General features: G+C 50.5%; 3 protein-coding genes and 1 non-coding gene across 6 annotated transcripts; 1 reads left to right on the top strand and 3 right to left on the bottom strand.

The window, feature by feature from the left end:
- The first annotated feature begins 132 nt into the window (after positions 1–132).
- Positions 133–3434, top strand: jmjd8 (jumonji domain containing 8). Of its 2 annotated transcripts, XM_061303382.1 has the most exons (9): positions 134–390; positions 536–631; positions 724–772; positions 1002–1098; positions 1175–1243; positions 1331–1450; positions 1543–1610; positions 1795–1929; positions 3199–3434. In XM_061303382.1, the coding sequence occupies exons 1-9, from the start codon at positions 266–268 to the stop codon at positions 3277–3279; spliced, it is 840 nt and encodes a 279-aa protein (XP_061159366.1). In that variant the 5' UTR covers positions 134–265; the 3' UTR covers positions 3280–3434. The 2 variants fall into 2 exon arrangements, with proteins under 2 accessions (XP_061159365.1, XP_061159366.1); XM_061303381.1 differs by having other exon boundaries at positions 133–390; positions 1175–1450.
- A 398-nt stretch (positions 3435–3832) lies between these two features.
- Positions 3833–10573, bottom strand: kpnb1 (karyopherin (importin) beta 1). The gene is made up of 22 exons (XM_061303372.1): positions 10227–10573; positions 9547–9605; positions 8934–9116; positions 8602–8802; positions 8302–8454; positions 8156–8215; positions 7994–8083; positions 7797–7907; positions 7496–7597; positions 7203–7427; positions 6938–7129; positions 6733–6863; positions 6502–6649; positions 6344–6415; positions 6114–6258; positions 5953–6035; positions 5757–5864; positions 5547–5690; positions 5257–5362; positions 4804–4918; positions 4560–4721; positions 3833–4447 (listed from the first exon to the last, which is right to left on the bottom strand). Coding segments are annotated over exons 1-22 (2631 nt in total). The 5' UTR covers positions 10267–10573; the 3' UTR covers positions 3833–4446.
- Positions 5089–5232, bottom strand: LOC133171047 (small nucleolar RNA SNORA79). Its single transcript, XR_009718674.1, has one exon. It is a non-coding gene; the product is annotated as a small nucleolar RNA SNORA79 (small nucleolar RNA).
- Positions 10574–11654: 1081 nt separating the features above from the next.
- Positions 11655–20122, bottom strand: zgc:158376 (uncharacterized protein LOC100101643 homolog). 2 transcript variants are annotated; one of them, XM_061303373.1, is made up of 11 exons: positions 19760–20122; positions 18488–18676; positions 17150–17293; positions 16981–17067; positions 16750–16911; positions 16558–16590; positions 15421–16484; positions 15068–15231; positions 14820–14981; positions 14462–14698; positions 11655–14199 (listed from the first exon to the last, which is right to left on the bottom strand). In XM_061303373.1, exons 2-11 carry the CDS (start codon positions 18659–18661, stop codon positions 13961–13963), a joined length of 2466 nt encoding a protein of 821 aa, XP_061159357.1. In that variant the 5' UTR covers positions 18662–18676; positions 19760–20122; the 3' UTR covers positions 11655–13960. The 2 variants fall into 2 exon arrangements, with proteins under 2 accessions (XP_061159357.1, XP_061159358.1); XM_061303374.1 differs by having other exon boundaries at positions 16750–16905.
- Between the last annotated feature and the right edge of the window lie 311 nt (positions 20123–20433).

Here is a 20433-nt window from a genome sequence, read left to right as displayed (position 1 = left end):
TATAGTCCTCCCTGGCACTTCGGACCACTAGGTGGCAGTATTGTATCATGTGGCTGCGCCACCGGAATAAGATTTTGGAGATGTTAGGATCTCCCACGTTATTCTGTTTCTTGAACACAGCACGGCCAATGTGCTTGCTTGTGATTGGTTACTGACCACGAAGTGAAAGGCCGCTCCCCTCGCTAAACTGCTCGAAATTCGTCCTCGACCCAACTGGGCCGTAATTTTTCCTTTTTACGTCAATTCATTTTGGAAGATTTGTTGAATGGAACTTTGGAACATTTTACACCCAACCGCCTTTCGCTTGGCTCTGCTCTCCTTTGTCCTGCTCGAGGCGCAAACGCTCAGCGAACACAAACAGGAAGGCGGCGGGGATAACGACGGCGGCTGGTCAGTTCTCTGCTCGAGTCCGTTTTACATGACTTTGTTATCACCACCAGAGACTGGTCGGTCAAGTTTTTCTTTTGTGAGCAGTCCATTTATTGTGATAAGGATTTCCCACATAAAAAAATAATAAGTTCGTGTGTGCGTTTAGGTGGTGCGGGTCCCACCTGAGTGTGGAGGATGAAGGTCTGTGTAACTTGGAAGTGGTGGACGGCTCTTCGCTGTCATTGCGTCACTTCCTGGACAGGTCAGCCACATGTGTGCACCAGACTTCATTTTTTGGCATATATGCTAGCTAGCTAGCAGAGCTGCTAACCTAACGTGATGTTGTTTCCATAGTTACGCGTACAGGATGCCGGTGGTCATCACAGGACTGACGGACAACGCCGTGGGTTTTTCTTAAGCATTTGCTTTTGCATTACATTTGTGTGTTGTTTCTTTCAGTTTGTTTAAAAAAAAAAAAAAAAGATTTTTGTTTCAGGTTGAATTCATTTTCTGTATGTTTGTCTTTCATGTTCGCTTTATTTTATTAGTCTAGTTTGACTTTTTAATGTTAAACTAGTTTTATAGTCATCATATTTGTATTTGTTGACTTGTACTTACTGTTGATGTTGTAGAAATTCCGCTCTTTGTGCTCCAAGTGGAATTTACTGGCTGGATACGGTGAACGGCAAGTGCGTCTCAGTACAGCCAACACCTATTCATACACCAAAGGTCAGCCGCCGCCGCCGTCTTCCCATCGTGCTTGGCTGGGCGCCGCATGACATCGTGTGATCTGGTGCGCCCACAGTGGACGTGTCCTTCAGGGACTACGTGAACGTCCTCCTCAGGCCGCAGTCGCCCGGCGTTCTGGGCAGCGGTGAGTCGGAGAGGGCCAAAGACGTGATGGAAATGGGCTCTAGTCTTTGTTGTGCTTCTCTTTTCTATGCACGTTGGCGACCAGCAGAAACTTTGTACATGTTCGGTGACAACAACCTGAGCGAGTGGCAGAGTCTTCTGGATGTTTACAAGCCGCCCCCCTTCTTGCTGCCGCACACCAGCCGAGCTTTCAGCTTTGGAGTTGCCGGTCCGTCGTATCAAGTTGGAGTCTTTAGGAAGAATGAAGACTGCAAAAACAAAGCTAAATTGTCCTTGTCCTCATCATCTACTGTTGTTCAGGTCCTGGAACTGGCGTCCCCTTCCACTGGCACGGCCCGGGATACTCGGAGGTCATCTACGGGAGGAAGGTAGGTCTGTGGTCATTGTCGTTAGGGATTTGACTGCCTGTCCTCCGTCAAGTTATCATGCAAGCCCACATTTCAGGTTTTCACCTGAGAAATTTCATCTTGTAAAAAGTAAGCCCGTTTGAATGGGTGATCGTGTCACATGAGCACTTTTCATGATCGGCTTTCTTTGTTTTTGCTGGTCCAGCGCTGGTTCCTGTACCCGCCGGAACAGGAGCCCCACTTCCACCCCAACATTAGCACCCTCTCATGGCTGAGAAACATCTACCCGCATCTAACCCCACGCCAGGCCCCGCTAGAGTGCACCATTCGACCTGGACAGGTATTCCATACACTCGAGGCCTTCAAACTCATCTTCTTCTTCCCTGTTTTCCAACAACATAATTTTTAGACATAAATTCCGATCTAATGGTTCCCCTGGTTCTAAGTCCTCAGGCGCGTCATCAAAATTTGTATTTCTTTTTTTCTTCTTGGTATGGCGCCGTGAGTGGCTGCCTCCCAGCAGTGTTCTTTCTTTTCCTCTTTATTTCCTTCTTTTCTCCTTTTTCTTTCTGTCTTTTTGTCCATTCGGCGATGCTGGTGCCTTCTACCGCACCTCGGTATCTCTTCGGATCGGATATTTTATTTATTTATTTTTTCTTCCTGGGACTGGGATCATCGGTCGAGACCGGCGTAACTCTACGACGGCTTCCTGCTTATCCGGCCAGTGATGACCGGGTCCCTCGCCTTGGCCTTGCAGCCGCAACCCCTGTGAGGAGTCCGCTCCCTCGTGCTCGCCGCAACCCCTGTGGGGAGTCCCCTCCCTCGTGCTCGTTGGAACCAACGAATTTCGCCATGCTAGCCCCGTGGTGACCATCTGCACGTGCCCCGACTGGGTGCCCGGGACGCTGCTCACACGTTTGCCTGCTTTGTGATGTTTTTACCGATTCACGACCACGGTCCATTGGGCGCCGTTGAACTGGACTGCCCTTACACCTGTCGATGGACCCCGTGGAGGCTATTTTGTGTGTTCTCTTGTATTGAGGGGTGCTGATTGGCCGCTGTTACTTTTTTTCCTGTGTCTTTTAGCTTTGACGGCTTTTATCTTGAGCACTTTCTGACTTATGAGCGCCTATTGAGTTGCGCTCATGCGTGTGTGTCTTTTGTATGCCCACTCTGTGGTATGGATACTGCTGGGGCCTAAATTTCCCCACCCCTGGGGATCAATAAATGTTTAATCAATCAATCAAAAATGTAACTTCAGTCAGTTAATTCGAAATTCCCACATTTGCGAATAATGCTCAAATAACCTTTGCATTTTAATTCTGATGCATTTTATTGGCTACGATATCAAGAATTAGTCAAAACCTAAAAGACGCGTTTGCTTTCTCGCGTTTAATGGTAGAAATGTGCAACAGCGCTCTCGGCTCTAATGGTTTGAAACGTGGTAATGCACTCCCAGTTCTCCTAACAGTTACGACTACATTCTTGAAAAATTGACATTTTTCTCTCCTAAAATGAAATTTTGATTGTAACTAATTCTGCTTGAGAAGCTTCACACGCTTGACGGCTCGTTGCGTCTTGTCGTACTAACTTGACATTGTGCCCTCAGGTCCTATATTTCCCTGACCGCTGGTGGCACGCCACTCTCAACCTGGACACAAGTGTCTTTATCTCTACATTCCTGGGATGAAGCTGATGAACACACAAGAACCATCTGACAAACTTTACCTTTTCGTGACCCTTGATCTTATATGTTCAACTTTCATAAGATTAAACAAAAAAATAATTTTCTTGTCATCATCCTGTTGTAAAATGAGTAAACATGCGGCCAATGGTGACAGACAAGTTGGTGTGTGTGTCTGTGTAAGATGTGACCTCAACCAGAACTAGTCATAGTACGTGTTTGTGTGTGTGAGAAGGAGGTGCCCAAGCTTTGGTACAATATAGACTTTTATTAGTTCACTCAATAAGAAATGAAAGTCAATGACAACTCAAGTTGAACATGTCAACACAGGAAGTTGTTCTCACAACAGCTGCCACAGCTCACCAAAATAAAAGCCGCGAAAGGAAGCCGTTCGCTCGGCCGGGTGTTTGGGCCGAAAATGGGTGTATCCAAGCGGGCACCAACACCGTGTTATTATCAATGTTCTTGGCTGCCTATAAAGACAGCGTGAAAAAGGGTCAAAGTTCAGAGTCCTACGTAAGTCCAAGGTATTGAAAACAAAGTGAAAGACAGGACTTGCTTAGGGAATGTTTCAGATGATTTTATTGTTTTCTGTTTTCAGAATGGAAAAATAGAAGATTTAACAAACGTCTTCAATTCTCGAGCAGAAATGTGACCCAAAAGCCAAACCAAGCGCAGCCGCTTCCTTTGGCACTCGCCCCTCAAGTGCTTTTAATGTGAAAATACTTCGTGCCGAGTTGGCCGCGGGCCGACTGACGGGGGCAGGGGTGGCTCTGTTGTCCGTCTGTGGCGTTCTGGTGCGCCAAAGCAACTAAAAGTCTGATTTTAGCCCCTCCCCCGCCGGCAGGGTCATCACAGCAATGCAACCGGGAGGCGAGAGGTGGACGGGGCTTTTATTTAAGGGAGAAGAGTTGTCCACAGGCTGTCAGGGTGGGTGGGCAAGAAGAAGAGGAAAGGAGGGCCCCGGCAGACCGCAAGGTGGTGATGTCATCGTCTCTCATACGCAGACACTCATTATTGTCATAGTCATCATCGTCGTCGTCGTCGTCATCATCATCATCTTACGTGAATCAAGTTGAGGCGTCGCCAGGCAGACGACGTCGTCTGTCTCGTCCCCAACGTCCATCCAGACGTCCAACGCACACGTGCCGCTAACCCGTCACGCTGAACTCATCTGAAAACAAACGCAAACCTTTAGCGGTACGACGGCTGCAATTTGCGATTATTCTCCATCACTTTCTCCCAAATTAATCAGATGAAAATGTGTGTCGGTGCACGGTTCGGACCAGGCCTGGCTCTTGAGCTTGCGCAGTTCCTTGGTGGCCCAGGTGGCTAACATTTTGGTCCGGTTGGTTTTGGAACGCCGTCCTTCCGTCAGCAGGTCGTTGATGAGCGGCCGAGCTTCCACCAGCTTCATCACATCTTTGCCAAACGCCGTGCACAGGTCGCTGACGAACACGCACAATAGGGCTACATTTGCATACGGTCGGCTAGCCGGCGGGAGCTGAGGAGTGTAGTGTTGCGCCTTACCCGATGAGTCCGGCGGCATTGGCCACGACCACGTCGGAGTGGTCGTCGTCCTCGGCAATGTGATGGATGAATGACAGGATGAACTCCACGCGAGGCTGCACCAGCATCACGTCCGCTGACGCCACAACAACGACAAGTCACTCATTGGCCAGCTAGGCAAGCAATCATTCCCATCCATTGCGACACAACATTTAGATGCCCCAAAATCAAGTGGATGAGTGTCAACACACACTGATTTGGTACACAGTGGCCAACGAGAATGGCCTCCAAGTAAGTGAGAAATTGTTTTGTGGGGTCCCGCAAAACCAGCAAGCCGGGTGTTCTTTGGCACAAGGCCTGCAGCTTGCTGGGTGAAAAGACCCCAAGTTTCTCTGTGATGTCATAAAATCTTCCTGTTAACACTGCAGACAGGAAGAGGAACTGACATCACATGTGTGATGGGCGGTCTCTTACGATGGACGTTCTCCTGGTCGCCCTTCAGACCCTGAATGATGCCCGTGTACGCCTCCAGGCAGCCCTCGCGCAGATTGTTCAAGTAGTCTACCATGTCGTAGTCTGTCTGCGCACACACAACAATTTCTGTTCAGTCTTCGTGACCTATGACATTGTTGTGCTGAACATGGATTCTATGGATTCCCAACCAAAGACTTGAATATACACAAATTATTTTGAGTGGCTTCACACGTGGGTTAAAATGTTTACAATCAAGCTAGCTTGTTTAAACATGAAAGATAGCGGCTCACCTTGTCCACTTGGGCCTGCGAGGCCTGCTGCAGCGTGTCCAGCACGATCTCCAGGTACTTCTTGAACTCGCCCCCGATGGCCATGGCGATGTCGCCAAACACAGACAGAATCTGCGGCTTCACCGACCGATGGACGTTCTCGTTCTGCGTGCGTGCAGACGTGTCAGATGGGACAGACGGGGGAAGGATAGGCGGGGCTTGGCAACTCACCCCAAGGTTCTCCAGAAGGAGCTGCATGATCTCGTCGCAATAGATCAGGATATTGGTCGACAGTGATCGGCACAGGTCGCTCACCAAGCCCACGGTGGCCAGGCACACCTTCAATGGAATTCAGATATTTTCAGAAATGTATGGTTCACAAAAGAATGACATGTTTGTGGTACAACCACATTGCCCTCAATCCTACCTGGTACTCTGCGTAATTCTTGAGGCCAATGGTGAGGAATGGCTTAAAGGCCTCCATGTACTTCTGGAATTCTGCGCCCAGAACTGCAAGACCAAATCATTAATGAATCCAACCTCAGAAGAAGCAGGTCGCCATCTGTCCCTTCGGCCGGCCAATGTTACCTTCAACCAAGGTGGACACGGCCATGAGGGCCTCCTGCTGCACACCTCCGGAACCAGCCGTGCTCTGGAACATCCGGAGCAGCGAGGCCATCACCACGTCTGAGATCTGAAGGGCGTCTTGATGCTGCACCTTCCGCAAAACGTTCTGCGCAAAAAAAAAAAAAAAGCCATGTCAGAGCGTCAGGTGGCGCTGGCAGCCGGGTCAGAGGAGAGGTCAGGCGGCGGCTCACCTGAAGCGTGGCACACAAGAGCGACTGTAGGTCGTTGAACTGGATTCTGTCAGAGGTGCTCTGAATGTGCGACTGTGGAGGCAAGTAGTCGCATCATCATCATGCAGGACTTTATTTGGTGGAATGGGACTTCACGGTCCAATAAAAAGTGTTCTGACCTCCATCTGCAAGACCTGCTGCAGCCGCTCCATGATGACCAGGGTGGTCTTCTGAACAGCGGGGTAACAGTCTTTGGCACTGTTCTTCACAATCTCCATCAGCGCCTCGTAGGCAGCCGAGCGCAGGTTGTTCTGATGGCCGTCGGGTCTGCGCAGCGAGCGAAAGCCATGTGATCCAACTCGACCGAGTGTAGCGTGAGAAGTGGCGGCGTGAGGCCAAGCGAGACTGACCTGTCGGTGGTCTCCAACAGCTTCTGGACGATGAGCTCAAAGGAGGGTGACAGGCAGTAGGTGCTGGGCTCCTCCTGGTCCTCGGCTGCTTCCGTGGCCTCGTACGCCGCCTCCGCCAGAGACGAGAAGGCCTAAGGCGACCAGCGCAGGTCATGCGTCAGCTTCAGGGGTCCGGAGCCTCCCCCCTGCCGCCAAGCCCACTTACCCAGCACACGTTGTTGGCCACCCGTGGCTCGGCCCCCAGGCCCTCAATCAGGCACTGCAGCAGCGGCGCAAGGTAGACTTCATTGATGACCGCCTCGGGCAGCAGCTCGCAGATGCGACCCACTGTCCACGCCGTGGTGTCCCTCACAACCACGCCGGGGTCCTTCATCAGCTCGATCAGCGTCGGCATCGCCTGCACCCAACGAAGTCAAAGTCTGTCTGACTGTCTGCTTCTTCTGGCCCGCTAGACATCAAAGGCAACCCACCTGGATAACCAGCGGTTTGAGCTGGTTGGGCTCAGGTCCTTCCAGGATGGAGCCAAAGGCCATGACGGAGGCGTCGCGGTAGCGCCAGTCTGGGTGTTTGATGTGCTCTTTGATGAAGGGCAAGATGTGCGGCACCACGTCGTCCTCACAGCACGTGGATAGCAGCATGAGGCAAACACCCGCTGCCTTGCACGGGTTCCAGTCGTCGTCGTCGTCGTTCTCGTCCTGGGGGCCGTGGACCAACGTCAAAAAGGCCGTGTGGAAGGCAGGTAGTCGGGCAGGCCCAAATTTACCTGCTTGATGAGGGTTTGCGTCAGGATTGGGACCAGGTACTGCAGCGCTCCCTTGGCGTAGAACTTCGATGTGTGTTCTGGAGGGCGACCCTGCTCCGACGCCTGCTTGACACAAGGAGCACAGGAGCCGGCCGTCACTGTCAATTCACTCATTGCTTCCACCCTCATCACTACAGGGAGTTTTTCCTAAAACAAGTCAATCTCACCTAGTGAAACAACAATCACACGATTGATCATCAGATCCGTTCAATTTTCGAGTGGCCATCGATTGTTGACGCATTGTCGGGACACGCTCACAAACCTCAGACGCCTCAATGGCAAGGTCCATCTCCTCGTCGCAAACGTTGGACCAGAACTCGATGCCCTGGAGCGCCACCTCGTCAATCTCGCTCTTCATGGCCTCGATGGTGATCTGGAAACACAAACAAACTAGAGTTTGCCCGCCGTTGGGTCCATGCACAATTCTGGGTCACCAGTTTGGTTCGCGGCCATTCTTACTGCAAACAGAGCCGGGCCCATGTAGGCCTCCATGTACTGGTAGTACAAAGACATGATCTTGACCAAGTTCTGAAGGGCCGCCACCCGCACCTAAAGACACGCATCACATGATCAGCCACGTGTGACCGGATGGGAGCTTTTGGCAGACCTGGGGAGACTCACTCGGGTGTCTGGACACTGCGTGGCCTCGCAGACCACCTGCATGATGACGTGCCTCTCAGTCTGCGACACACACACACACACAGCAAACATAAGCAAGCGAGCGGTCAGGCAACCTGAGGGGCAACCCAGCGACGGCGACAGCGCACCTCCTTGTCAAAGTTGGATTTGGTGAACTCCAGCGAGTTGAGGAGCGCGTTGGTGGCAGCCAGTTTGACGTTGTTGCTGGGCTCCTCCTTCCTCATGCCCTGGATGATGGCTGTCAGGATCTGGTTGCCATTTTCCTGAAGCTGCTCGGGATCCTGACCAAGTATTCATAGTGACAAAAACTTTTTTTCCCCCCTCAACTCAAGGAATTAAAAAAAATAAAAAGAAAACACAAACTGGGTTCTAAAATTGATCTGTGGTAAGAAAACTGCCCATATTTGTGTATTTGGCAGCCAACTCACAATGTCCTGGCAGATGTAGCCAATGGCCTCCAGGGTGGACTCCTTCATGTGCTCGGTGCTGGACGGGCCCGTCACGTTGGCGACCAGCTGGGGGATGAGCTCAGGCCACTGGTGAACGGGAATCTCTGCGCAGGCAATGCCAGCTACACACTGCGACGCCGAGCTGGGACGGTATGTCTCCGTGCCCAACGTCTGCAGAACCTGCGTGGTGCAGAGGAGGGAACCCAACACATTTGGGAGCGTGTGACTTTTCGGTGGTGTCTTATAGGTTGTTTGATTTTTTTTCTGGCTTAAGACCTCATTTATATAGTTTTGGATCTGGCACAACTTACGTAGTTTTTAATCTGGCAGCGAGCATTTGCATCCACGGCCAGCCATCTTTGCTGGTACTGAGCTTTGACATCTGGATCTTTTGAGGTCAGAGAGTTCTTCACTTGCAGGCCCGCCGCTACACGCGCCACCTGAGTGTTGCCAGGGTTGGCCAACACTTTGGACAACTCTACCAGGAAGGTCGGCTGATGGGACAGTGAGTCAACCGTTAACAATATGACCGCTTCATTGTTACTCGATCACCACCTATGTCTTGTTGATTTAGGGTTAGGACGGGTTCGATTGTACATATGATCAGAATGACAGCACATCAGTCTCAATTTGAAACCAAGCCCATAATGCATTGCGTGTCACGAGTCATCTTTAAACTTTCATGGTAAACGAAAATAAAACATGACACGCTTGTTTCAGCTGAATACATTCCTGATTGCCCTTGCCACATTCAGTAGCCGTTACGGAAGTGTTCCCACTCGCCCGAAGCCAGCCACGGCAAGTTGAGGGTGTAGCCGGGAGGTCCTAATGCTAAGGCTAATGCTAAAGTTAGCGCCGGGCGGGCGGGCTCCGCGCAGTCGTGTGCACGCCCGTCCGTCCGTCCACCTCGCGCGCCCGACTCACCAGGTTCTCTATGGCCGCCTGCTCCAGAAACTTCTGCGCCGCCTCCAGTTCATTCCGATCTGCATACAAGCAATCAACAATCCATGAAACTGCAAATCAATAAAACCCAGCACGGCGGGGTTCCAACGTGTGCGCTAGCCTGTAGGCACGCTAGCTTTCAAGACCCAGTCGGCGGCTCCCTCGATAGAGCAGAAGCACGAAATATACACGAGAAAAAGTTTACGGGGGGGAACACTTGGACGTCGCTTCGGCACACAAGAGCGGATAGACATGCCGCTCGTCTCCCAAGTGCTCGCAAAAGAATGTTGGCGGCCGAATGCTAAATGCTAAGGGGCTAGCCAAGTGGCTAACGGCATGGGCGGAAGACAAAAGTCAGGAGAAAACATGTTTGCGTCCGCGCTACATTTGGCTTTTAGCAGTCAACTCAACGCGCACTCACCGAGGCCGAGCGGACCGCCTCACCCTGAGCGAACACCGGGTAGATGGCGTTCCAAGTGAGCCGCCGTGAGGCCGTCCGTGGCGTATAGCTCAATGCTGGCTAACTCACTGGCTAGCTCGCTAACAGCCCCAAACTTTCACCGGTCGACCGGAGCCGCCCGGCCAACTGAGGCCCCGCGGAGGCCTTGGTGCGGCGAATGTTTAGCCAGCCGCCAGGCCAATTAATACAGACAGGTACTTGCCTGGAGAGATGGTTTTCTCGAGGATTGTGATGAGCTCCATTCCGTCAGTCCACCGGCGTCCGGCAGCCGATAGCGCGCCCGACGAGAGTTTGGCTTAGACTGACTGACTCGAGCAGCTCAGTGAAGAGGCGGTTCCCGGTTTTGGTCGTGGAATGTTAGGGAAAATATCTCTTAAAAGTCGCTTTCCTGCTTTTGCTGCTGCTTTTGCTGCTGCAGGCGCTGGTCGTCTGGGTGTTGGTAGTGGTGAGCTGAGACCGCTTTGCCGCCGCCCGTTCGCATCGCTCGCTCGTGTTGCGTCGCGAGGGAAAGGCCGCGCGCTCCCGGTCGGCGGAAGGATATCGCACAACTGGGCCGTGCGCGCACCCGGCGGGCGGAAGAATAGGGCACCGCGGCTGATGCATTCAGTGACCGTCGGACGTGGTCGATGCCGCAGGGCGGAAACCCAAACAAGGCTTTTTTTCGGCGTCTCCGGAGGCTCGGCTCGCTTCAGGGCAGCTTAGACGTTTCCTATGACATCGGTATTTGTGACGAATTTGATCATTTTCGTCGGTTTTGCACCGACGACAAAAAGAAGCAGAGAGCCACTACAAGCTCCGGCGGAAGTGGGAGCAGTGAACGCAACGGAGCGAACACGTGTGATCCAGCTGTCGGCGAGGGCGCGTGCTCGTAATGATCACTGTTGTTTTTTTAGTTGTTTTACTTTATTGGTTTAAAAAATGACGTAGTTAAGTAGTTTTGCTTGAAGGGTTAAGTGAGAGATGCGGTTACGTCATCGGTTCGTGACACAGGTGACCGGACTTTGATGACGCGTCTCCGTCATCACGTTTCGGCTGATGAGCAAGGTGACGTCACAGCTTCTTACTAGCAGTAGTATTCATCAAGTTTTAGCATGTGTGCTTTTTAAAAGTTAGTATGTTCATATTGTCTTATTGCTTGTTAATTTGTTGCACCTTAATTATTACTGAACTTTTTTAATTAGCATTTGTTCGGATGAGTATTTGAACTTAGCTGGCGATGAGCAGAAACCTCATCTCCAAAATTAATTTTTCAGGAAACCAAACAAAAGAAGACTTTAGTTAAGTTGTGACTATTACATCATTAAAGAGAACCAGCTATTTTCTGCACCTCATATTGGTCAATTATTTGTATAAAACGAAAAAGTAAATACATACATAAATGAATAAAAAGCAGACCCACATAGACTTGCCAATATGATTTGAGAGGAAAAAAAATGCAAATTGGCCAAACTTGGATATAGGATGTTTCAATCCAAAGCTAGCTTTGTGTCATTTTACAATGTTTATTAGTATGCATGTGCTTACTAATAATAGCAAGTGTTTAATATGAGGAATGAAAATGCATTGCGGTGCTGAGCAAGGCTCCATCTCCTAAAGAATTACTAAAAAAAGAAAATAAACTACAAACGGGTTAAAAAAACAACAACTCATTGCTTCTTTATTAGTTTTACAGTAGTCATTTATATGTTATAGCTGCCTTGAGTTGCTCTTTTGATATTTTTTTTTCCCAACTTCCCTCCTCATCTTCCCATCAACACAACAGAAGAGTTATGGACAAAATATAAGAACAACAAGAACACACACACACAAATCAAATAAAAAATGCCCCTTTTCACAAGGAAAACACATTTTGGCAAAGGAGGATAGATGAAAGGTACTGATGATCCAGTGCATTCGAAAACATTCAGAAGTACAATATGTTGATTCAGCGTGTGTACAGCTAAATATATAAGAGCTAGGAGGACCTTGGTCCAATCAGATTTCATCTCCTCACTTGTTGCCAGGCAGCTTGCAGGCTAACCTTCACCAGACATGAAAGGTAGAATTAAAAACACACACAATAAACACATAAGTGGACCAGCGAACGTGATGGCACTACACGGCTAACGGGAAGCCAATCCTGCTAGCATCCGGCTCGTGTATGACCATGTTTTGTTTTTTTGCCAGTGAACCCGGAAAGTTCCTAATGAACAACTCCAAAATTCACTCTTAAGATTTTTTAAATAGCGGATTACATAGCTGACTCTACAGGGCTGTAACGATTAATCGATTAGTCCCTCATCATTACATACGTATTTTTCATAAAGTGGACTATATATTTTAGTGATCAACATAGCTAACAGGAACCAAACCCTAGCTAGCATCCTGCCAGTGCCGCTAGCAAGTAAAATAAAGACCGATTTGACCGACTGCTGCTCAACAGCCACAATTTGTCACAGTTTTGTCCGACCAACAGTCAAAGATTTGTGTAAACAATACAAAACAATGAAGCTTAGTTCAACTTTTGGTTCACGTTTGTTCTTTTCTGTACGTTGATCCTTTTAACTTTTGATCGACCATCAGTAGCGTACAAACCCAACCCTATCTTGAGACCCTGCTCCACTAATATGCTAATGAGCTGGCAAATTTTCTCAGGTAAAATTTTGTTAACCGATTCATAGCGTGGCAATGGTTGAACTGTTGCTAGCGCTGTTAGCTTGCTGCTATTCAAGTTGATGTAATACAAGATAGTTAGCATGGAATGGCTTTTTCAAAAAAAAAAAAAAACATGTCGGAAGTGTCCTCTAACATTTGCCGCCAAAACATTTTGTGTAACTTGTCTTCTTCAATTACTGTTGCTAACATGCAAAAGCCAGCACAGCCAAATTTTGGTGCTAAGCTAGCTATGCTAACTTGAATCATTACGCTCCACGCCGTCATTTTCAACGGAGGGCATCTCCTTAAAGAGGAACTAAACCTAAACCATTTTTTGAAAGAATAAATGATGTGCCTGCCATCGTGGAGTAATAAATTGAATTAGTCATGAACGTATAAGGTTTAACAAAATCGTACTTGAGCCGCAGACAAAGTGATGTCGAAAAGGAGGCCGCTTACTTAATAACTAGGAGTGAATAATAATGGGATATTATTAATAGAATAAATATTTTGTATTTTTTATGTAAAAAGCATCAGATAAATGATGATATGGACATTTAAAATAGAACAACAGTGAGATCTTTGGTTTAGTTCCCCTTTAAATGCAAGACTAGCATCCGCCGGCATTGTAACTTAGGAGAGTTTAGCTTCGGGAGCGTATGACAGCTTATTACAGCACAAAGATGTGTTGACAAGACGAAAGACTTCCTGCAGTTGTGCCGACAAGAAGGTGAACGGGGGCCAAAGCCGTAAAAACCAAAGTGTGGACGCTACGCACTGATCTGCACTGGTTAAAACTACATCACATGGGTGGCGGACACCATGTCTCGATTGGTGGCTTTGGATTTGCCTTGGATGTTCTTTGGCCTTTTGGAGTGGATTTGTGGTTCCTTTTTTGTTCCGCTGACACATTTGGCTTGCCTTGGTGACAAAAAAAATGACTTGAGGTTCCCAATCAAGTCATTTCTTCTGTACTCAGTGACCATGATGGTTGAATTAGATTAACATCAACTTGTGTATCTAAGGTGCGTTGCGTTGTGATGTCAGGCTGGGGGAAACGATGGCACCGACGCATGTCATTTCATTTCTACGGCTTTGGGTCAGGGGTCATGAAAGTGGCGGTCTCTTGGGGTGTGCGCGCTCATTCACATGAAAACACAGAAATAACACACACGCACGCACGTTTGTACAGAGAACAAGTATGTACATGCTCAGAGGTATGCCAACACGTTTCTCCTCATCCTCCTCCTCCTCACCTGTAGTGTCCTCAATTGTCCCATGATGCCACAGGGCACTTAGCATTTAGCTGTTCTTTAGCAGCATCCTGTCCTCGGGCGGACAGGAAGTGGAAGCAGCGAGCGTGGCGTTGGCGACGGAGGACGCGGACGAGGAAGAAGACGAGGACGAGGACGGCTGCGTGGGGAAGCAGAGGAGTTGTCCCGCTTCGGCGGGGAGCAGCGAGCACGAGCGAAGGTCCACCGTCTGCAGGGACGGACAACGGCGCAACAGTGGGACGCTCTGCTCAGTCACCTTCACGCAACCTGCCACACACACACAAACATCAGCTTAACATTGCCATCATTTGGTGGTAGTTAACACAGCAACAAAAATCCTTCCTGGCAAGGTCCAAACTTTGTTGGGAAAATGCTCAAAGGAAATGACTGAGGCTGAAATGTTCAAACTCAACAAGCTTTCTAAACAAATCATCAATCACTTGACGATTCCTCCATTTGATTTGCTTTGGCGCGCCACAAAAAGTGCAAATGGCGGCAACAGAGCCTGCGTTGAGCAACGGGGGCGTACCTGCCAGGTTGAGGTGCGTGAGGGTGTGTCTGAGCGGCGAGGCGGGCGCCGCCAACGTGGCCACGCTGTGGTCCGACACGTTGGCGCAGTGGCTGAGGTCCAGCTTGGCCAGACGCGGCACGAAGCGTACCAGCAGGCGGGACGCCGCGTCCGTCAGGTCCAGCCCGGACAGCCGCAGCTCCGTCACGTTGTGGAAGCGCCCTACCCGCGGTTCCGAGCCACCGCCACCACCACGTACTGGACAACCAATCAGACAGAGGGACTATTACCTCCAATCTTAGAAATTCCTTGTGCCTCTTCTCCACCATTCATTTAGGTCAACAAACTAGCCAAGGCACTCGAAAACGATAGGGATCACCTGTCCTGCTATCGGAGGGCGGGGCCAGCAGCTCCCTCAGGTGTGCGTCCTTCAAGTCGTCCACGCCGCTCAAGTCCAACATGCGCAAACAAGACCGCACGCCCTGACACAACGCCGACACCGCCGGCCACGCTACGCCTGCCACCGTCAACTCCGCCAGACCTGGAGCGCGCGCGCACACACACGTCTATGTCAAATAGGAGTGTGATAGAATATGCAAGTGAGGATGGAGGCACTGGCGGACAGACCCGGCAGGCGGCTGATGAGCCAGAGAAGCTGCTTCTTGGAGATGTTGGTGTGTCCCAGGTTGAGCGAGACAGGCTGTCGACGAATGATCCCGCTGAGCATGGGTGGCGTGATGGAGCGCTGTCGGCTCAGGTCGATCCGACTCCACAGCCGTTTGTCACAACACCTGCGTCGCCAGGGCAACCAGAGGTCAGTGTTACTTATGACAGGTCCGGCTATGTGGAGACTACAGTGATTCCCAAGCAGAGTGCCGCGGGAAATTAACCGATTTCCCATCCTTAAGAAGGCATCCGTGGCTATCGATGGCAGTGACACATAATTCAATAAATCAAGACTCGTTCACGGCGGGACTGACCAGCGGCTCCACGTGCGACACACACGCATGCACAGGCACAGCTCACGATGGCTGAGGAAGGAGAAGACCCGCAGCCAGGTGTCACGCGTCATGACGTGGGTGCGGCCTGAATCCAGCGGCAGGCAGCTAGGCTCGGGGCAGGTGGGAGGCGGCCTCACTAGGTGGCGCTCCATCTGGATGGGACGCGGCGGAGACGGCACAGCAGGGGGGCTGCGCTTCATCACGTGCGAACGCCCCGCTGCCCCAGAGCAGGGCGATGCCGCTGTGGCTGACACCAACGGCCCGCCGCCTCGCCCCCCATTGGAGGCGGGGACAGAGTTCCTCTGCCGACTCTTGTTACCTTTGGTCCCGCCCCCTCCCATCCCGCTGTGTCTGTGATTGGTCAGCAGGCTGCTGGCATTTTCTTTCTCGCCACGCACGCGTCCGTTGCGCGCCTCCTGCCCGTTGCTGCGCTGCGAGGACGGAGCCATCTGATTGGATGAGAGCGGCGAGGGTGACGAGAGGGATGACAAATTTTTCCCGACTCTGTCCGAGGGCGGCGGATCGGCCTCGTCCCCATCCAGCATGGCTTTTCTGCCCCGCGGCGTCAAGGCTCCGGGCACATCTCCTCTCCGCCGCGTCTTGTCTCCCGCCCGCTCCTCCTCCCGCTCCTCGTCCTCCTCCTCCGACTCGTCGCTGGCGCTGAAGCCCAACTCCGCCAGGCGCCGGTCCCGTTCGCTGCGGGTCTTCTCCGGTCGGGCCAAGCTGCTGTTGCCGTGGGCGACGGGAGGCGGCGGCGGCGAGGAGGGCGAGGAGGCTCCACCCCCGCGCAGAGAGTCGTCCGAGTCCGACTCAGAGTCCGACTCTGAGCTGGAGGACGACGACGACGACGAGTCGGGCCGGCGCTCCAGCAGGCACATCCTCTTGAAGCGTTCCAATTTTTCCCGGTGATGCGAGCGCTGCTCTGCACTGGACGACCCCCCTCCAACACCATCACCCGAAGCTGACAAGGAGGCCGAGCCCAGAGGAGCCACTCCCGCTGCGGAGGCTGGGCCTATCGACTCTGCTCCTTCCTGTTTGGGCTTCTAAAAGCAGGAAGTAAGCGCATAGTCAGAAGTAATGCAGCACAACCACAACGGAAGAAAACGTTTTGTGTACCTTTTTGAGACGTTTCTCGTGCGCACCCTTCATCTGAAAGAAAAGACACTTTTGTAAGGAGGGAGCAGAGCAAGTGACCCGCAAACAATTTTGAAATGAGATTTCTTCCTCAGCCTACTCCTGCATGATTCATTTTATAGAACACGGTTATGAACTTTGATTTTTAAGGCTTGAATGCAGGAGCCGCCTGACCTTCTTCTTGGGCCCGCCGTCTGAGGGCAGAGTCTCCTTCCTCCTCTTGTGGCTGCCGTCCGGCCTGGGTGCCTCCTTCTTGGGCGGCGGCTCGTCCGTCAGTTTCCAGCGGCCCAGTTCGCCGTTGTCCAGACGCCGCTTGGCCAACATGTCCGCCTGCTCCTGTGGCCACACACAAGACCAGGGTGAGGGGGTTCTGGTCGCCAGACAAAGCCGGCGCCAGTCACTCACCTTGCTGGTCTTTCCCTCCTTGTGGCACTTGGGACACTCCCAGCAGTTGGGAATCTCGTCATTGATGATGCCCTCCGCTTTGCCCATCTGCCGAAACGCAAAGCACACACACGTCAGGCAGGCTTCTCTTGGGTGTCGACGGGCAACAGGAAGTGAGGGTCCGACTCACCTTGAGGCAGCGCGGGTGTATGATTTCATTGCAGATGGTACATTCCATCAGGCTCAGGCTGAACTTCTCCTCGTCACCCTCCACCGTGTCTTCCTTCCCCGCCTCGCCACAGGCCAGGCACACCGCCGTGTGCGGCAGCACCGGCTGCACGCAGGGATCAGAGGTCATCGTCAGGTACGCTTAGCGTCAGTGACTCTGCCCGGAGCTCGTCGATACAATGGCGCTACCAATAAATATATGATGCAATATGACAGGCCATGGCCTCTCATCATTGCCTCCAAAATCAAACATTTCATCTGCCAATCAACAACATTAGATCCATCATCAGCGCGTATGCGTGCAAGGTCTGGTTCACTGGCAGTGCCAGTTGCCATGGAAACACCGCATCGTTGCCTGCTGGCCTACAGCTTGCCTTGCATGACACTTGAATGTTCAGAGCACATACGTGTGTGCGTGCATGCGATGATGTCACCATGTGAACCCCAGATTGTCTTGGTGTAAAATCAGGGTCCAATCAGTTCAATCAATTGTTTTCCAATCAGTTGTTAGTAGGGGTGTAACGATTCATCACGATTTATTGGCATCAATGCTAAACGTAAACATCGATTTATATCGCAGTGTTTGACCTCGGACATTAGACGCGACTTTATTTTGAAATCCAGTTCATTGTTGCTTCCTTCCTCTTTCCGGGAGCAGTGAGCGGCGTGTTGTGTTGTGAGCAGAGCAGGCACGTGAAAGGGGAGTCGACAACTAGTACGCGGCTCCTGGGCTGGTGCTATGGCTAGTGTCCAAAAAGACGAGGAAATTGGCTCCCCTTTAGGTTTCAAGTCATTCTTTGGAAGCACTTTGGATTCCAAAGAAAAGATGACTCACGAGTCAACGGACAAAACACGTGCAGTTTGTAAATCCTGCCATGCGGTGATCAAATATTCAGGGACCACAAATCTCGATGCACATTTAAAGAAAAAACACGACATCAAAGTTCAGTGTTAAAATAAGCACTTTGTATACTACAATACTCTTGTAATTTCCTAAATAAAGAGTTTGCAGTACCTTGTTGATTTTGCGTATGAATTGTTATAAATCAGGATATTGTTCTATATTTTTTATTTAAAAAAATATATATGTATCGATCGTAGAGCACTATATCGTGATGTATCGTGAATGAATCACAGCAGGGTTTAAGATATCGGCAAATATCGTATCGTGCTTCTTTGTATCGATATGATATCGTATCGTGACAAAACCCGCGATTTACACCCCTAGTTGTTAGGGTTGCCCTCGATGCTACGGCAACAATCACAGTAAGTTGGGTGTCAAGTTGAATGTTGGCCTCACCGCCGTGCACTGCCGGAGCAGACAGGACTGCTTCATCCTTCCGGGCCCGCCGAACTTCTTCATGTCCTTGCAGAAGTGACACTCGCCGCACTCGCTGCGGGTGCACGCCTGGCAGCGGCGGCACCGCGTCCTCCTGCGCCTCGCCCCCCCGCCCAGCGCCTTACTGCCCGACATCCCACAACGAGTCAGCTGCAAACAAACAATACGTTAGTGTGCTCAATTGGCCGCTGATGATTGACGGACAGGACAACTTTTTAGGGCAGGTGACACCATTCGATGTACTGGCAAATAATGAATGTTAATAAATTCATCTGCCAATTATTTCCACTTTAACCAATTTTTTTTTTTTCTGTCGGCAATGTCACACAAATGTTCCTCCATCCTTTCATCCATCCATCCATTTTCTGTCCTGCTTGTGCCCACGAGGGTCGCGGGCATGCTGAGGGCTATCCCAGCAGTCATCGGGCGACATCCTGAACCGGTTGCCAGGACACACGGAGACAAAACACCATCCACACTCACAGGCAATTTGGAGTGCTCAATCATCCTACCATGCATGTTTATGGGATGTGGGAGGAAACCAGAGAAATCCCACACAGGCACGGGGAAAACATGCAAACTCCACACACCCTCTGAACTGTGAGACGAATGTGCTAGCCCATGCGCCGCAAATTCAAATGATCCTGGAAAAGCAAATTTTTCCCCAACACATGAAAACTACAGTTCTCCGGGACTGATTTTCAATTTTTTTCCTGCGTTGTCCTGAAGTTGAAGTGGCAATTCCAACCTGATGCAGCATTTGAAACATAACAAAAATGCTCCAAAATGCAAGAAGCTCTGCGCTGAGAATAGCTGCGAATTAAGCGAAATACACTCCCAAAGAAAAAAAACAATGTCAACATGCCACAATATGTTAGTTCAAGGCTTGTTCCTATGCTTTCATGTAAAAATGCTAAGAGCTACTACTCATCAATGTGTCACGTGATCAATGGACATCACAAAGCATCCTTGGCAGGAGTTAGCAAGCATTAGGAAGCCAAGCAGCACCTAAAGGCTGCCAACTGCTAACACGCATACATACATACATATGCTCGAACCCACGCACGCGCCTACATACCGACATACACATTCATACATACGGACGGACGCACGCCCCCTCCGTGAATGAGGAACATGGGCTAACATGCTAAGCCCTTAGCATCGCTCTGGCTGCTCTCTTGAGTCAAAATACTGGCTGGCGCGCACGCATGAACGGCAGTTGTTGACACCCACCTCTGGCTATCAGCTCGCATGCTCGTGCCTCGTACATTAGCAACAATATTTAGCCGTCCAGCCAGCTAGCTGCGTTAGCTCGTCGTCAGTCCGTCCGTCAGCTTCCTTGTTTAGTGCCGCTGATCCGCCCGCCTCCACCACCACCTCACGCGCGCCCCATGCCGCCGTTCACCGACTTTAGTCTCCTTCTAGCTTCTAATCAGCTAGCCCCGAGGAGCCAATGCGTTATCGATAGTACAACAATTCGATCTTGATGAGGAGAAGAGGGGCGCAGTGCTGCTGTTGGTGCTGCTGCGAGACGAGCCCATTCATCTATCTCTTGCGCTCTCTGGGCTGCGCACGTCGCAGCGTGCGTGCTCGTTCTATTTCCCAGGCTTGTTCACCGCATGTTGACATATCCCTCCGCATTAAGTAGACCGTCCCTCCCATTGACTTCTTGTTTATTTTTCAGCACAATGTAAATAAGCGAAAACTAATAATCTCACACAAAAATAAATAAAATAGAAAATACCAGAATAAAAAAAACACAGTAATGGGAGCACAATTTCAAGGTTTTGATAGCTTTCATGTTTAAACATTTTTCATAGGCTGTGAAAATAAGTTTCACATCAAGACCATGTATTTTTGAATTTGTTGGTATTTTTAAGCATGGACTCTTCTTTCCCCATTTGTCT

Source organism: Syngnathus typhle, linkage group LG17 (assembly GCF_033458585.1).
Source record: "Syngnathus typhle isolate RoL2023-S1 ecotype Sweden linkage group LG17, RoL_Styp_1.0, whole genome shotgun sequence".
NCBI classification, from domain to species: Eukaryota; Metazoa; Chordata; class Actinopteri; order Syngnathiformes; family Syngnathidae; genus Syngnathus; species Syngnathus typhle.
The sequence above is the reverse complement of the archived record's forward strand: the minus strand, read 5'-3'. Positions and strand labels throughout refer to the sequence as shown.

What these genes read in the sequence shown, in the direction of transcription:
- kpnb1 (XM_061303372.1), bottom strand. Translation starts at nt 10,266, where the DNA reads ATGGAGCTCATCACAATCCTCGAGAAAACCATCTCTCCAG. An exon ending in GCTACATCTGCCAGGACATT is followed by an intron (nt 8,455 to 8,601) that starts GTGAGTTGGCTG and finishes ATACTTGGTCAG; the next exon opens with GATCCCGAGCAGCTTCAGGA. An exon ending in AATCCAACTTTGACAAGGAG is followed by an intron (nt 8,216 to 8,301) that starts GTGCGCTGTCGC and finishes TGTGTGTCGCAG; the next exon opens with ACTGAGAGGCACGTCATCAT.
- zgc:158376 (XM_061303373.1), bottom strand. Translation starts at nt 18,661, where the DNA reads ATGTCGGGCAGTAAGGCGCTGGGCGGGGGGGCGAGGCGCAGGAGGACG. An exon ending in ACGGCGGGCCCAAGAAGAAG is followed by an intron (nt 16,591 to 16,749) that starts GTCAGGCGGCTC and finishes CTTTTCTTTCAG; the next exon opens with ATGAAGGGTGCGCACGAGAA. An exon ending in GCCCTCCGATAGCAGGACAG is followed by an intron (nt 14,699 to 14,819) that starts GTGATCCCTATC and finishes TTGGTTGTCCAG; the next exon opens with TACGTGGTGGTGGCGGTGGC.
- jmjd8 (XM_061303381.1), top strand. Translation starts at nt 266, where the DNA reads ATGGAACTTTGGAACATTTTACACCCAACCGCCTTTCGCTTGGCTCTG. An exon ending in GGGGATAACGACGGCGGCTG is followed by an intron (nt 391 to 535) that starts GTCAGTTCTCTG and finishes GTGTGCGTTTAG; the next exon opens with GTGGTGCGGGTCCCACCTGA. An exon ending in TTGCGTCACTTCCTGGACAG is followed by an intron (nt 632 to 723) that starts GTCAGCCACATG and finishes TTGTTTCCATAG; the next exon opens with TTACGCGTACAGGATGCCGG.